Source organism: Bombus vosnesenskii, unplaced genomic scaffold, assembly GCF_011952255.1.
Source record: "Bombus vosnesenskii isolate JDL3184/JDL3185 unplaced genomic scaffold, Bvos_JDL3184-5_v1.1 scf7180000013309, whole genome shotgun sequence".
Lineage (NCBI taxonomy): Eukaryota > Metazoa > Arthropoda > Insecta > Hymenoptera > Apidae > Bombus > Bombus vosnesenskii.
This window is the reverse complement of record NW_022882958.1, coordinates 1,649,619-1,664,950: the sequence shown is the minus strand read 5'-3', so window position 1 is coordinate 1,664,950 and position 15,332 is coordinate 1,649,619. Positions and strand designations below refer to the sequence as shown.

At 37.1% G+C, this 15,332-nt stretch overlaps 1 protein-coding gene across 2 annotated transcripts in view; it reads left to right on the top strand.

Annotated features, from left to right (window-relative positions):
• The window catches only part of LOC117234843 (ubiquitin-conjugating enzyme E2 H), a 47,206-nt gene extending 34,586 nt beyond the window's left edge, over positions 1-12,620 (top strand). Inside the window, exons 3-6 of one of the 2 annotated variants that reach the window (XR_004493578.1) lie at positions 8,213-8,380; positions 8,522-8,650; positions 8,870-9,893; positions 10,436-12,620. Coding sequence is in view for 1 of the 2 variants with exons in the window: in XM_033496419.1 (XP_033352310.1) it covers positions 8,213-8,380; positions 8,522-8,650; positions 8,870-9,006 (434 nt within the window). In the remaining variant the exon portion in view is untranslated. Of the gene's footprint in view, positions 1-8,212; positions 8,381-8,521; positions 8,651-8,869 lie in introns of both variants that reach the window. The other variant, XM_033496419.1, reaches the window with a different exon arrangement.
• The last annotated feature ends 2,712 nt before the right edge of the window (positions 12,621-15,332 follow it).

Genomic DNA, 15,332 nt, shown 5'->3' with positions numbered 1-15,332 from the left:
GTGGGAAATTCCAACTTCCCAAAAAATGGCAGATGTGTTGTCCGTATCGTAAACCGAGGACAATCTAAAAAATCCTGAACGAATCAGGTCCACGTTCCTAACGTTTAGTTTTGTTCGCAGCCCTGCGCTGTATCGATTGCCGCTACAAACTGTCACCATTGACTGCCACTACAAACTGTCACCATTGACTGCCACTACCGACCGCTACTAATGCCACTATAGTCAAGAGTAATTTGACAGTAATCAATGTGTAACTTAATGACTACCAGGATAAAAGTTCCTGGGTCAGAAGATGTGGCTTTTCGGTAATTTAACTGCTACTTGACGCTGTACGTTGGCTTTTGTATTGATGTAAATTGTGAACAAGGTAGAAATTCGTTTTTAATAATAACGGGCGCGCGACAAAAGTGAACATGACTGGCCAGCAATCGGTAATGCGATTTCATTTTATTGTATTAAGCCGTTGCGCGTAAAATGTCTTTTCAAGTAAAACTTTTGAACGCGTGTTAGTTCTCTGCAACGACGTGTATTTAATCAACCTTTGGCGTCAAATGACATTCCAAACACGTCACTGTATAGTTTGACATGAGAAAAGTACGACGTGACATATGCACGCTACCAATCTCCTTCGTACATTCCGAGCGATGAAAAAGGAAACAACGCGTGTTATTTTGAAATTAAAATATTTTTCTGAAAGGCATAGATTGTTAATCCTTTGTACATTTTGACGTGGGAAACGCATGGCAGGCCAGAAGCCTCGTTTCACGTCGGGAATTCAGAGTAACAATTTATTTATTAAAAATATTTTCATTTCTTGATGGCGTGTGACGTCTTTTTTCATCTCTCAGTGTATGGAGATTCGTGGGAAATTCAATGAAATCTTTATGGAAAATATCTTTTAATTTAATCGCACGTCAAAGGACTGATACAATTTTCATTTAATCTTCTCTAACGATATCTCTCTTGTTGCTTTGTATCCATGAAAATTATTAATTTTCAGATTGCGAAATTCTTTTAAATTGATAAATTGATAAATCGAATACGCGTTACAGAAAGCAATCGTCCGTGAATATAGGATTATAGGAATAGAAGGAATATGCCAAAATTCCTTATCTAATCTGAACAAATCTATCTAAACCGAACAAAACTAATGTTTTATTCTTTGAAACGATAAAGTAGCTATTTTCTTTCGTCTTGGCATTTGTTCGTCGCTTTACTCGTGCGTAATCCGTTTATTCGCTTTCTGTACTTTTCCTATTTACACCAAGCGACGAATAATTGTAGAATAGTTTTACTTTCATCCGAAACACTACCTCTTTCATTGTTTACATCGAGCTGTTTTCAGTAGCATCATCTAAAACACTGTCATTGATATTCACCGATATTCCCCTTTGACTTATCCTCTGAGGATTATCAGTCTAAGAAGAATTACCAGTCTTCTATTCTACGAGTTAACATCGAACTTTTTCTTTTGACATTATAAGCTTTTTTTAAACGCACACGCCGAAACCTTTAATTTTAGAGTACTTTCTCTATGATAACATTTTTCAAGATCAAAGCGATATAGGAAATTATACGAATATATCAAAGAATAAAGTTTAATGAAATTATAACAAATATCAAAGTAGATTTCGTCTTTTTCAACAGTTTGTAATCTTGAATATCGAACAGAATGTTGTTTTACGTTTGGAAAGATGATTATTTATAATTTTAAAGTGAGAAACATTCGGAAGGAATTACGGTTGATCGAAACTTCCCGATAATTTTTAGGAAATGAATAATAGTTACACGTACTATGTTAAAAATACAATATTTCGCGTTATACAATAACGTTACAGAAAAATAAAAATATTTTCGTTTCTTATTCAAGCAGTATGATTTACAACGGTATTATAGAAACACAAGTTTGCTTTCAATAGATGTAGTTTTATACTTTGGTCTAGCACGACGCATTTTATTTCAATTATGTACGTGTATCGCGTTTAAAGCGTTAACCATCGATAACTAGGGTGAATTATACGTTATATATCTGGTGAAGTAGGATAAGCACGATTAAACCACGGACTGAAATACACGAATATTTAACCAACATTTGATTGTATAATTACGTTCCCATGATAAATAAACTAGTTAGGAGATTGTATTTTAAACCGTTGAGAAGACCGCTCATTTAATTCATTTAATTAATTAATGATCAATTAAAAATACAATGTTGCGTATGTACAACGTCAAGCGTAAAAGCGTAAACGATTTTTCTATTTATATTTTCATCAAACATAGGAAATACTTAGCGATGCAAAGGCACAATTAAATCGTAAATATTCCAAGAAATGACACTAGACTAATTTCTCTAATTTATGATTCTTCGTTAAATTTCAGAAATCTACTCCATAGAAAGTTCCCTTCGTTAAGAAGGAAATGAAACGAGATATAATTATATATCTCTTCCCTTCTTGGTTGTTTTTATTCCTCTCGTTTTTAATCGCGATAAAATTCGACCTGCTGTTGGTGTAACCAGTTAGGTCAAACTAACAGAGGATCGTGGTGAACACGGCACGGTCGGCGCACGTTTAATAAAGATAATTCACGAGGCTCGATAAAGTGCGCTTCGAACAGAAAAAACACTTTTTCGTGGCAATTTGTTCGGCGAGACTTATTCCACTTTGCACGTCGTAGCGAGGTGATATCGATTTTTCTCGCGCGAATCCAGCTAAAACTGTCGCGAAATTAACTCGTGGAAAACTTAGCAAGCGTTATCAAACAGAAAGTCGGTAGAACGAAATTGAATTTACCGGAATCTGTTCGAGAGAGACGCGAATCACACGATTGAAAAACTGAGTTTAGAACGGGACCAAATTTGAACGAATTTCAATATTCAGACGTTATATACATTATGGTGATATATAAAGTAGTTAAATATATTACACCGTGTCCAGTTGTTGCTCGGTCATTTTCTCGAGACGGGTCTCTGAAAAGCCAAACTGAACTTGCACTCGCTGTATGTCGTTTGCTCGTTCGATGTAAACGCACCTTTACGACGTTGTTCGACAAGTTTCGATAATTGCGATCTTGTCGTATAAAGTTTATAGTTGATCGGTCCCGAAGGAAGTTTGAAGAGATGTGGCATGAATATGAATTGCGAAAAGTAAGGACCGAGAGGATCGGTCAAAGCAGGAAATACGCAGCAATAGCTCAGTTATCGCGCAAACGAGAGATCATCCTATGGTCCATTACGATTCAATCAGACAGAAACAGGAAATGGTCGGCTTCAGTTACGGTGTTCGACCAGCTATTTACAACCCTTGTAGGTTTTAGTAGGGCGTAACGAGACACCGTGTCGTTGTAGGAAATTTCTAAATCATACGCAATTACTGCTCTCCCTCTCGATCTTTTCGTTTCTTAAATTATACCAATTTACCTCCGTGAAACTTGGTCCTAAGAATGTTAGATGTTGTACTATATCGATTAAGGGAACTAATTATCCAGTCGAATCAATTTTCTACGTCGTAGAGAAGTTACAAGAAATTTTACTGGAAAAATCTCCGACGAAGTTTCAAGATCAATATACAATTACTTTCGACTTTATTACTTTTTAAAATTATAAAAATCAAAGCAAAGATAGAAGCTTATGGAATGATTTTATACAAGCAATGGTTCTCCTCTGTTTGAAATGGTCCAAACAATAGCGACTATTTGTTCAGTACACGTGCGATCGTTCATAAAAACGTAATTAAACTCAGTTTGCGAAGGCATGCACAATGTTTCGCCAACCAATAATCGAACATTCATACAAAAAATTGAAAGGGAAAAATTCACACACGACAGAATGGAAAAGAAAAAAGGAAAGAATATCTGTACGAATTGGATTTATAAACCGTCGAATGATGTAGACATGAAATTCAGAAATGCGAATACGTTTAAAAAAGCGCGTATACGCGCCGCTGCTCCAATAACGCGTGCACGATCTTTTGAACAAAAAAATTGGACGAAAAAATACACGGAATACGGCGTACATAGCGAGAGGAGAACAAAAATATAGGAAAAAGGAAAGAAAATAAAAATCACGAAAGAGGAGAGGAAGGATGAGTCCACGAGGTTCGATGAACTCTCGTTGCACGCCGGATAGGAATTAAACTCGGTGCTGCTTGTGCATTCTCGTAGCTCCGATTCCGCGTGGATATCGATACTTTCACCGTGAATCGGCGCGCGCGTGTTTCCACGTGCGTGTACGCACAGGTGGGTCACGTTTCTCGCCTATGCGTCTGCCGCGAACGCGTAACGCACGTTTGCATCGCCACGTGTGTAAGTCGTATTACCATCCATAAGTATTTCGATAGCTTAGTCCTCTCGTAGAGTTTCGCTATTGTGCGCGAGATTGTGTACAAGTCACGATCTATTGCCATACATTTGTACCACAACGTTGCTCTTCTGTTACAGTAACTTTGGTAATAAAATAAATTCGATTTTATAAATAAAGTTTAGAAATTGGCAAGTCGTTTGTTTATCCCATATTGTATACAATTGCAAAATTACAAAGGAAAATTATAACTTACAACTTGTCAATTGGTAAACGTGTCGATTCACTGATATCGTTAGTTAGTAAATTGTCGTACAAGTGGTGGTGTAATCGACGAAATTGGATCAGTTTGAAGAGTTTTATTTGAAAAGTAACTTTTATATATCTGCAATAATTTGGAAGCGTGCAGCGTCGGAAATGTTCAAATATTTATACACAGTAGCGTAGAGGTACAGGTAGGCTGTGTGTACGTAAGCTGTGTCGTGTGTGGGTGCGATCGCAAATGTACTAACGCGCATGTACGTTCGCGAATCGTGATTCTCGAACGCAAAAGTCGGTCCGCTGTGACGGAAAACCGAGAGAGCCGTGCACTCCAGGTCTGCGTAATAGCTGGTGTGGCCTTCTGTTACTCGACTTTGGAATACTCGAGCCGAATCGATTCGACAATTCATCGTATCGTTTTTTTTCGCAACGATGCTCGTTATTCAACATAGTCGGAGTTGCCAGGAAAAATTTTTAAAAACGTTCAGAGGGAAATTTTCCTTTTTTCTCCCCTATTTTCAGTAGTAGGGGACAGATCAGTTCGGTTTAATATGTTAGTTTTCGCGTCTCTCTTGCAACAACAAATCACTTAATTCTCATTGATATCGATAAATCCTAATTGTTATTCGTTTAAACAAACAAAGTACGTATCTCAGACGTTTAATAAAGAAATTAGCTAACATACATGGTATCCCAGTTCTTTTTTTCTCTCGCCAAACGTTGTCGATATATTCTACGGGTCGAGATAAGAAAAAATTTCACATAAACGTATATCGTTGAAGGCATCGTTAAAGAGTTATAACAAAAGAGCGATGTATGAAAGTACTGTAACTATGAGCTACAAAGTATGAATAGATCAGGAATATCTACAGCTCCAATTACGTTCCAATTCCATTTCAAAATATTCATCGTTGCTCTCGCTACAAGATTGCCAGCGGCGAAAATTTGATTTTATTCCTCTTTGAAATTCCCTTCTATTAGTTGTATTTCGTTATCATATTCGTAGTTATACTATCATTTATTTATTATATCTTTATCGTTGAAGTTGGAGTCGTAGAACTATATTACAATATATTCTGAATATCAATAAATTCCAAAAGTTCAATAAGCTGCATGCTGTATCATCTACAGATGTAACTATTGGGGCCTCAGTAATACTAGTAATATCTTCTGTGTATTGTGCGCATGCTACTGACCCCACAATGATGCTATAAGGTATACCTGCTTCAATAAGTTCGAAAAGTTCAATAAGTTGTATGCTGTATCATCTGCAGATGTAACTATTGGGGCCTCAGTAATATTAGTAATATCTTCTGTGTATTGTGCGCATGGTACTGGCCCCACAACGATGCTATGAGGTATACCTGCTTCAATAAGTTCGAAAAGTTCAATAAATTGTATGCTGTATCATCTGTAGATGTAACTATTGGGGCCTCAGTAATAGTAGTAATATCTTCTGTGTATTGTGCGTATAGTACTGGCTTCACAACGATGCTATGTATATTCTGAATATCATTAGACGTAAATTTCCCAGTCTATTCATACTTTTGTACCGTAGTAACGCACGCTCGTTATCTTTGACGATGCTTCCAACGATGTATGTTTATATGTGACGTTTCTTTCCTATCTGGACCTGTATAATATATAGATATCGTTTGGCGGGGAAAAACTGGTACACCCTGTATAAAGGTACACCCTGCACACCCTGCTAAAATATTATGTGTCTTACACGTAAGATACTTAATCTTCGAATTCTTAAGACGAAGTAGAAGGTCTGTTCGCACCAACTATACGACACGTAGTTGTACCATGTTTCAACTAATTATGATCATTTTCAAATAGATATAATTCTACGAAGCAGTGCTACTTTAGAGGCTGAAATTTGCTCGTCGTTAATTGATCAGTATCGGTGCTCACATGTTATTGCCGCAATTTCGTCGCAGATGGCTCGAGAACGAATATCCGTGAACAGAGAACAGGATGGAATCGGCACAGCAGCCCATTCTATACGTATCATCGATGCCCGCCGGCTTTTCCGATTTCGATGCGATTATCATGCGATAGATAGCTCGATTTCTCTCTGTTTCCACGATCATATTAATTATGGTATTAATTTCGAAGAGAATTAACTAGCGAGCTAGCCATGGTATAATCGTGCAAACAAGAAGGCAAGTATCTCGCGGTGTTTCAAACGTTGCACACCGTTTATTACACAATATCGGTCTGATATTTTTATTCCATACAATGCCGCTCGAAGAACATCGTTTCCTTGTCCCGCTTTTCCCTTTCTCTTTGATTCATTTTTACTTTTGGACACAGTCAAGAACGCTTCAATCGCGATTTGACATAATTTGAGTCAATTTGACATCTGGGCGTTCTTGTGTGAGCGTTATTTTATGCGAAATTTTATAAATCACAAGGTAAAAGTTACCGATATTAACAAATACACTGCGAATGTTAATCACATCTATGGAAAATTTAAACGTGCAAAGACGATCAGATGGCACGCGATACGTAAAAGTATATAAGATATACAAAGCAAAATATTGAGTTACGATACTTACAGAATGAAACAAATTTCTATTCGGATTTTTTTCCCCGGTTTTGTTTATATAGATATTAATTTGCGCGAACATCCGTATCTTCAAGTTTTCTGTCCTAACAAAATGAACAATACAGCAAGCAAGTAGCAATAAAATAGTAAGAAAGCAAGCATACTTTTGTATTTGTAATCTTACAAGTTACAAGCAGACCGATCGTCGTTCAGTTGCAGGTAAAATTGTAAGAATATAAAAATTGTCAAATTACGGAGGTTCCTTAAGGTTCCGTCCCTTCGTTTGTCTCAAACGTTTATACTCGCCGACTAATTGATTACCTACCAGATTTTCCGCTCCGAGTACCAACTGGCTGAAAAAATACGTTTCGTTCCTCGCTCGTTCCTTTACCTCTACGCTTCTTCTTCTTGCAATCTCTTTTTCTCCTTTTCCCTCCGCTCATTCCGAACGTTTCCAGTGATTGATTTTAATCCGCGGTCGAAGGTCTCGTTGCTCGTTGTTGTCGAAATAAATTTCATTCGGCGAACACTCTGTTCTTTGTCTCTACGTTCTCAACGTTCGATCGACCGGTATCTCCTGGTCACGTTCTACGCGCTACGTACGATTTATCGGGGTACATGGAATACCCTGCCGCAAGTAATTAGCGGGAACCATGTGTTTGGCCGATTCAAAGGGACGATTCGGCACGTTAAACCGAATTTTCGGAGAAATTTCCAGCGAAATACCGACCAATTTACATGATACCATTTTGCGATCAATTTTCGAGATATCATACGCGTTGTTTGACAGTGTAATAAAGTAGTACGATAAACGGTATAACGAAAGCTAGAACCAAACAATAATTTACGAAACAACAATTTTGTTCTATTGTTCGAGTTTCTTAGGTTTCCAGCATCGACGAATATCGGTAATTTTGTTGTCGATAATTTCGCTGTAGATGCTTGTGAATTTATAAGAAATTTAAAAGTGTAGAAACCAAAGTTTCGCTTTTGGAGATTTCCTGATACTGCAATAGCCAATACTTTCCGCCGTATATTACGCGTAGAAGACTTCTTGCGTACGATCGTTACGGACATTGTATTCTTCTATTACGTTACAGCACCTTACGAGGGTGGAATATGGAAAGTGAGGGTTCACTTACCCGAGCACTACCCCTTCAAATCTCCTTCGATCGGCTTTATGAACAAGGTGTACCACCCTAACATTGACGAAGTCTCAGGCACCGTGTGTCTAGACGTAATAAACCAGGCTTGGACTGCCCTTTACGGTACGTATTTACATAATCTGGAAATTTAATCGTAAACCCTCTATAAATCTTACATTGGCCAATAATATTCCAACGTATAATTTTGCCAATCGCGTCTCTCCGTACCGATTCAACGACGATCTTTCTCATTTACTGTTTCAGATTTGTCAAATATATTCGAGTCCTTCCTGCCCCAGTTGTTAACATATCCTAATCCAATCGACCCGTTAAATGGCGACGCAGCGGCCATGTATCTACACAAACCTGAGGAGTACAAGAAGAAAGTAGCAGGTGAGTGGAGAGAGAGGACTCGTACGAAAACACGAGAAACACACTGTTTCAGTCTGTGTTTACGAGCCTCGTATTCCTTCGGTTTACGGCTTTCTCTGATCGATTATCTCGCGATGGAAATCACGAGACAACTCGTGGCTACGACGTTCGAAGTTATTTTCAACGTCGAACCAAGTATATTTAGCCGGGGATGCAATTTCCTTCTTGATTTCTTGGCAGATTACGTGAGGAAATACGCAACGGAGGAGGCGCTAAGGGACCAGGAGAACAGCGGTACTGAAAACGGGGTGTCGTCCGATAGCGAGTCTTCGATGAGCGACTTCAGCGAGGACGAGGCGCAGGACATGGAGTTGTAACCAAATATTTTACCATCCGTACCCATATCCTTAATCTCGATTTCTTGTAAACTCCGACCGCTCGTCCTACCAAATAGATGCTTACATTTCGAACCTCCGAACCTCACTATCGGTTTAGCTGCGTGGCACACTCGTCACTTTGTTTCGTAGGGAACGTTGAATCGCGACCAGGTTGTCCGTTAACGAATCGGGAGGTAAAAAGAAAAGAAAAAAAAGATAAAAGGGAACGCATACATAAACGAAAGAAGAGAAAATGAAAAGGAAACGAAATTTGAAGGAAAGGAGAAAGTACGAGAACGATGATGTATACGTAGAAAAAAAAAGGATATCGCTTTTGAAGTTCTCTTTACGCGAGAGATTGGCGCTCTCGTCGTCGCCGTCGTGTTTTTCAACGAGGGACGTTGACGAGAAAAATGATACGCGCCGTTTTCGAGAAAAATGATACGCGCCGTTTTCGAGAAAGAAACGCCTCGTTTTTTTGCATTTTTTTTTTTTGATTTTCTTCTTTTAAATTCACGGCTTTGCTACCGATTGATCGAACGTCGATATCTTCAGATTGTTGGCGATCTGGCATCGATCGAATAGTCGCGAATCATCGTGCGTCGTTGACGTTCCGTTTAACGATTGTACGCGCGGTTGCGCCGTCAAATTCTACGATGAATTATTCTGGAAAAATTGTTTCTTTTCTTTTTTTTTTTTTTTTTTCCGTTGAATATTTTTGTTCGATTATTCCTCCACGTTTCGAATTCTTCGTCGATCTCCCTCTGGTTCTTTCTCTTTCTTTTTTTCCCCCTTCCCGATCGAGTCGAGTCAGAAACACAGACAGTCTTGGGGCGTTAAAAAGAACGATGCACGAGCATGAAAGAAAGATCACGTTCGCTCGACAAGTATGTATATCTTTCGGATGTCGTAATTCACATTACGCTTGTTATTCTCTGTCTCTCTGTGCGCTCTCGTTATTCGTACAGGTGCCACGAGCAAGCACGATATAGATCTCGAATCAACATCGATTTCGAATAAACATTCGTTTCACGTGTTTTCGAAAATGCTTGCTCGTAGAGTAACGACTCTTTTGTAATTTGCACGATAATTTGTCACCAGACTATTGCATCGTATTTGAAATTGACAGGATTCGTACGTTTGTAACTACACGAAGAGTTAACGATGCGATAAAACTAAAGAAAAAAAAAAAAAGCTATTGTTTTCCGCTCGTTTAACGTTCCAACGAATTATTTCTTTTTGTTGTTTGCCGTGGTTCAAAAGATATATCTGGTTATTAGACGATCTCTTTTCTTTTTTCTTATGTTCACAAAATGAATTATCATGCGAAAGAGAAACAAAAAAGAAAAAGCGGAATGGAAAATAGGATACTAGGTGCGTCTTCCTCTTTCTGTTCTGTCATCACCATCCCTGAACGTTTCCCTCGTAGGGCGCAGCAACGAGAAAAGGCTTCGTCAACAGTGTTGAAGACACTGACAAATCTACGATATAAACGGCGTTTAAGTAGCGATGTTAATGTCGGGACATCCCAGCCACAGTTGAAATCTGCACGGTCAACGTTTTTCGACGGAAGGGAAACGATCGAAGACACTGGTCACTTACGAACGACCTCGGCCTCCTGTCTCGAGACACACGCGAACACATCGAACGTACGAATTTTCAGAGAGTTGCGAGAGGACAACGACGCGGCGTACACACCGGAGTTGCGTCAGTATTCGGAAATGGACGTAGATTTCATTCACTCGGGAGGAAGTAGAAGCAATCTGGACACAACCGTCTAACGGCTCATCGCGAAAATTTCTCTGGTGATATTCTCACGATTATTTTATCATAAAAAAAAAGTAAGAAAAAGAACAAAAAAAGAAAAAAAAAGAAGAAAAAGAAACAAATGACTTTAGAGCAATTAATATTGTTTGTATAAGGATTTTTCTAAACGCATGGTATGAAAAGTTTTTCCAAATTTTTAATCGAAACGAGAGAGTCGCTTGTAAGAGAGAAAAAATGACTTCGTTCGAGCGCCATGGCGTATGTAATATTTTATTTGCGTGGAATAAGAAAGGATGGAAAAAGGAAAAAAAATTTTTTTTTGATACGATCGATATTTTTTAGAGGTAACTTTAAACTGCGCGTTCATGCAAGTCGTATTCATGCATCGTGTTTTTTCTTTTTTTTTTTTTTTTTTTTTTTTTTAATTCTATCGACGTTCGGCTTAATCGAGAGAACAAAGCGCATACGGCGTGAAAGTCTGGGGCAGAATTGGCGAGAAGTAAAGGAAATCAATGGATGATAGAAGAATATCTAGTGGAAGTGAGGAATCGTTTCTTTTTTCCGATGATGCGAAAAGGCTTGTAGCAAACGGGAGGACACGAATTTGTACAAATCTTGGTGCACAATAATCTTCGTTTAGTTGTAACTCGCTTCAAACTGATCTCTCTCCTTTTGCGTGGTTTACGTATATGCAATACGATCAACTATACGTGCAAGTATAGAAAATGATATTTTAGTGCCTTCTCAGGCAGAAAATTGTGCCTTATTACATGGGTCTCTGTAAAAAAAAAAAGAAAAAAAAAAAAGAAAAGAAAAGAAAAAAAAAAAGAAAGAAGAACGAAAATCTTATTGGTAAACATATTCGGTGGAAAAAAAAACGAAGAGCATTAATTAAACAGACACAAACACACACATCGATAATTAAATCAATCGCTTGGAAGAACGTAAAACTAATACAGCGTGTGCTTTTATTTTCGAATATCGAGATAACGTTGAAGAACAATGTTAAGCTTTGTGTAAGTCTTTTTTTTTTCTCTTTTGAAGAGTGTTCGGCTAGTTGGGAATGCGATGTCAGAGAGAAATATTATTAGAAAGAGAAAAGAAATAGAAAAGAAAGAGGAAAGGATACGAGGATAGAGAATAAATTTTACCAAAAACTGTTTATAAGAAAAATCGAAATTTCTTGTCTGTATTCTTGCAATAGGTTCACTCCTTAGTTTTTAACGAATAAATTTAATATTATCGTTCTATTATTACTCGTAGTATGGGCGCGGTTATCGTTTCATTTATGTCAACGCATCGTTTTTTTATGCGCTTTCATTCGTCTATGATTTAGAGATTTCGCATATTTGATTTCTTATTTTCAACGAGTCGCGAACGTTGTCAAGATTGTCGAATCTTGATAATTCTCCCTTCTTTTATTTATTACGCGGTTTTAATTTTAATTGTGCCAAGGGACGAGTCGTGAAATTCGTAAAAAGCGATAGCCGCGTCCACACGTTTTTAATTGTTACGCAATCTTTCCTTTTTATTTAAGGAAATAGAATATATTTACGTGGAAGTAAAACAAGGAAATGGATAAAAATAATACTGTCATTCAGAATTTACAATTATTTATGATTATTTAAGACGTGCTTTCATGGTATTTTTTCGTACGATTCGCAGTGGCTCTATACGTTGGTGAAGTGTATAGCAATGTATTTACTGATTAGAGAAATGATTATTAAAATGGAGTGAAACTGATACGGCGTTTGTATGGCTTATTAGGCATTCACATGCCCTTTCGACGTTTTTCTCAGGCACTGTAACGATATACATGTAAATTATATTTCTTTCATTTTGTCATACTTCTTTTTTGTATCATCTGGTCATTGCGATATACTCGTGAACCTTCTCTTTCAACGAAATTACATTTAGGACGACACACGAAGAAAAATACACAAAGATTAAGTGACAATGATTCAGATTCTGTTCTTTCTATCATCGTTTTGTATTTAGATAGTCCGTTTGTAATTCTGAACAGTGATTTACACTAATTTCTCTCAGTGTTTATCCGTGCTCTATACCTCTCCATGGAATATTCTCTTTACTTCCAAGTAAACTGTTGTAGCAAGCTTTAATACGTTCTCATTAGCATCTTTGGACGCGTCTTCGGGCGCTTATGTTCTTTTCGAAGATATCCTTAATACGATAAGCAAAAGGATCGAACGGATAAAGAAGAAAAAAAAAAAAAAAAGAAAAAGAAAAAGAAATATAGAAGGAAGAGAGCTTAAGAAACGATAATCACAAATTTTGCGTTCTCGTAGGTTACAGTAATCGAGGTAAAGTCGTATTCACAGATCTCACGTTATTACTTTTATACATGTAACATAGGTTTATCGATTAATTATTATGTTATTATTGATCGTATTCGCATAACTCTATTATGTATTATTATGGTTTTACTAACTGATTGTTTAACCAACCGAAAGGATAGTTTTAATAATCATTTTTTATTTTTTTGCAATTGTTGTTTGTCTCTCCTTATGTTTATTACATCTACGTTGTACGTCTTACCGCATACTTAATCTCGTAAGTTTATTAGATCAATTCATTTGTTGTTCCTTAGCGCGCTATCGCTCACAAGTATGGGATCAGTCGTTTAACGAAAAAGGAACTACCTACAGTTCTTATGAAAAAAAAATACTAATTAATATTTGAACTTTTGTATATTTTAAGTTAGTACATACAATTATAAGAAGAAGAAAGTAAGATTTGGATTAGGATTCATTATCAAAATAACTTTTCTTCCTCGTCAAAATTTCTCATATTTTTATGGTATCCCTTTTACAAATTTTTCCAATTATTTCACATTAATTCCTAGAGATGCGTTCTAAGACGTTAGATTGGATTTTCGCATTAACTTTGTCCAGTTCATTCCTTAGCAAACTCAATGGAGTTAACGATCGATCGATCGATCGATCGATCGATGGACAAACCACGATGCATAAAGTCTCTTTTCGTCGTATTTTTGTCTCAGGTATTGCTTACAGAATTTCAGAGTACGTTTCGAATTATAACTTTATCGCGAACAAGAACTCTGCTCAATTCGTGATTTTATAAAAACGAAGAACGAACACACATGACAATACAATGCAAGAAGCTTCTAATAAACCAATGTAAGACAAAACATAGTAAACCATTTTTATTTTCTTCCACGAATTGCGAAATTCAAAAGTGATGCGAAACCTTCGAACAGTAGTACGCAAGTCTATATTATGCCTTTCCATTTTAATCGTGCACCCATCGAACGAAGATTCTTTCTTCTCTAAATTATTCCTCCAATTTATAATTCGTTTTATTACTCGTCAAACTTGAAAAAATGACACCGCGTTATTGCTTACGTTCATACGCATCTCTCCCTGTGTTTCCACTCTTTTCCCTTCTTTTTTTTTATTTTTTTTTTTTTCGTGGCGTAGCATTTACGTAAAACGTATACAATGCAAAGGAGTCGTTATCTATGATCAAATTCAACGCGTGTAATTAAGATCGACGATTAAGATCGATATTAGACGACGCAGAGTTATTCGCGACTGCCCAGAGTTATCCGGCGAAATCGCGTTAGCCGTTTTCTCGAGTCGTTGAAAGACGAATGTCTGGCTCGTTTGAACTCGTGCAAAAATGAATGAAACGTACGTAAGTATATGTGGATACACGATCGTGGGACAACTGCAGAAGCAAGCAGTGACGAGCAATGCCATTCGTTGCCAAAGCGAGTGTCACTTCGTTAATTTCCATTCTGGTCAGGGGAGGCGGCCACGTTTCCGCTTTCTTCTGCGAAGAATCAACTGACCGTTCGTTAAATGTTTCGAGTATCGCGATAAGTTTACAACTAAGGTTCATCGTGTTTACAATTTTTCATCGTAAGGTCGCGACGAAGCTGACGTTTTAGGCGCAGCTACGGAATCCAGTCGTTTCTTTGTCGGAGCAGGAACAGTCGTACGATAGAATCTGAATATTTTAATGATTGGTAGAAAATTTATGTATGTATTTAATGGTTGGAAGAAAAACATCGTACGTATGTATTTGATCGTGAAAAAAAAAAGAAAGAAAATTTCGAAATTGTGGCAATTTTAAAATTCAAAATTGGCTGTCAATCGATATACGCACTAATAGAACTGTCGTTTCATTTAATTTTGAAATTAACCCTTTGAAGGATAAATTTAATAAAATTGCAACAAGATAATTACGTTCAATATTTTATATTTACGGGCACAAACGAATGGTATTTTTCAAGTTCACTTCAACAAGTAGTATATATCATGCTTTTTTCTGTACAATCTTCGATAGAAGAAAGTTAGACCTTCGCGGATAAACTGAATCTTAACTGAATACTTAAACGAAATTTTACTTTTGTATTTCTTTTCTTGAATTTTTATTTCTATCGAAAAAGTTTCAACCGTTTAATCCAACGAACGATTGTATATAACGTACCGATTACATTAAGCGTTCAAAACGATTCAGTTCATCTAGAAGGGAATTCAAAAAATATGTTTGCCTATGAAGAGTTAAGCGTTCGT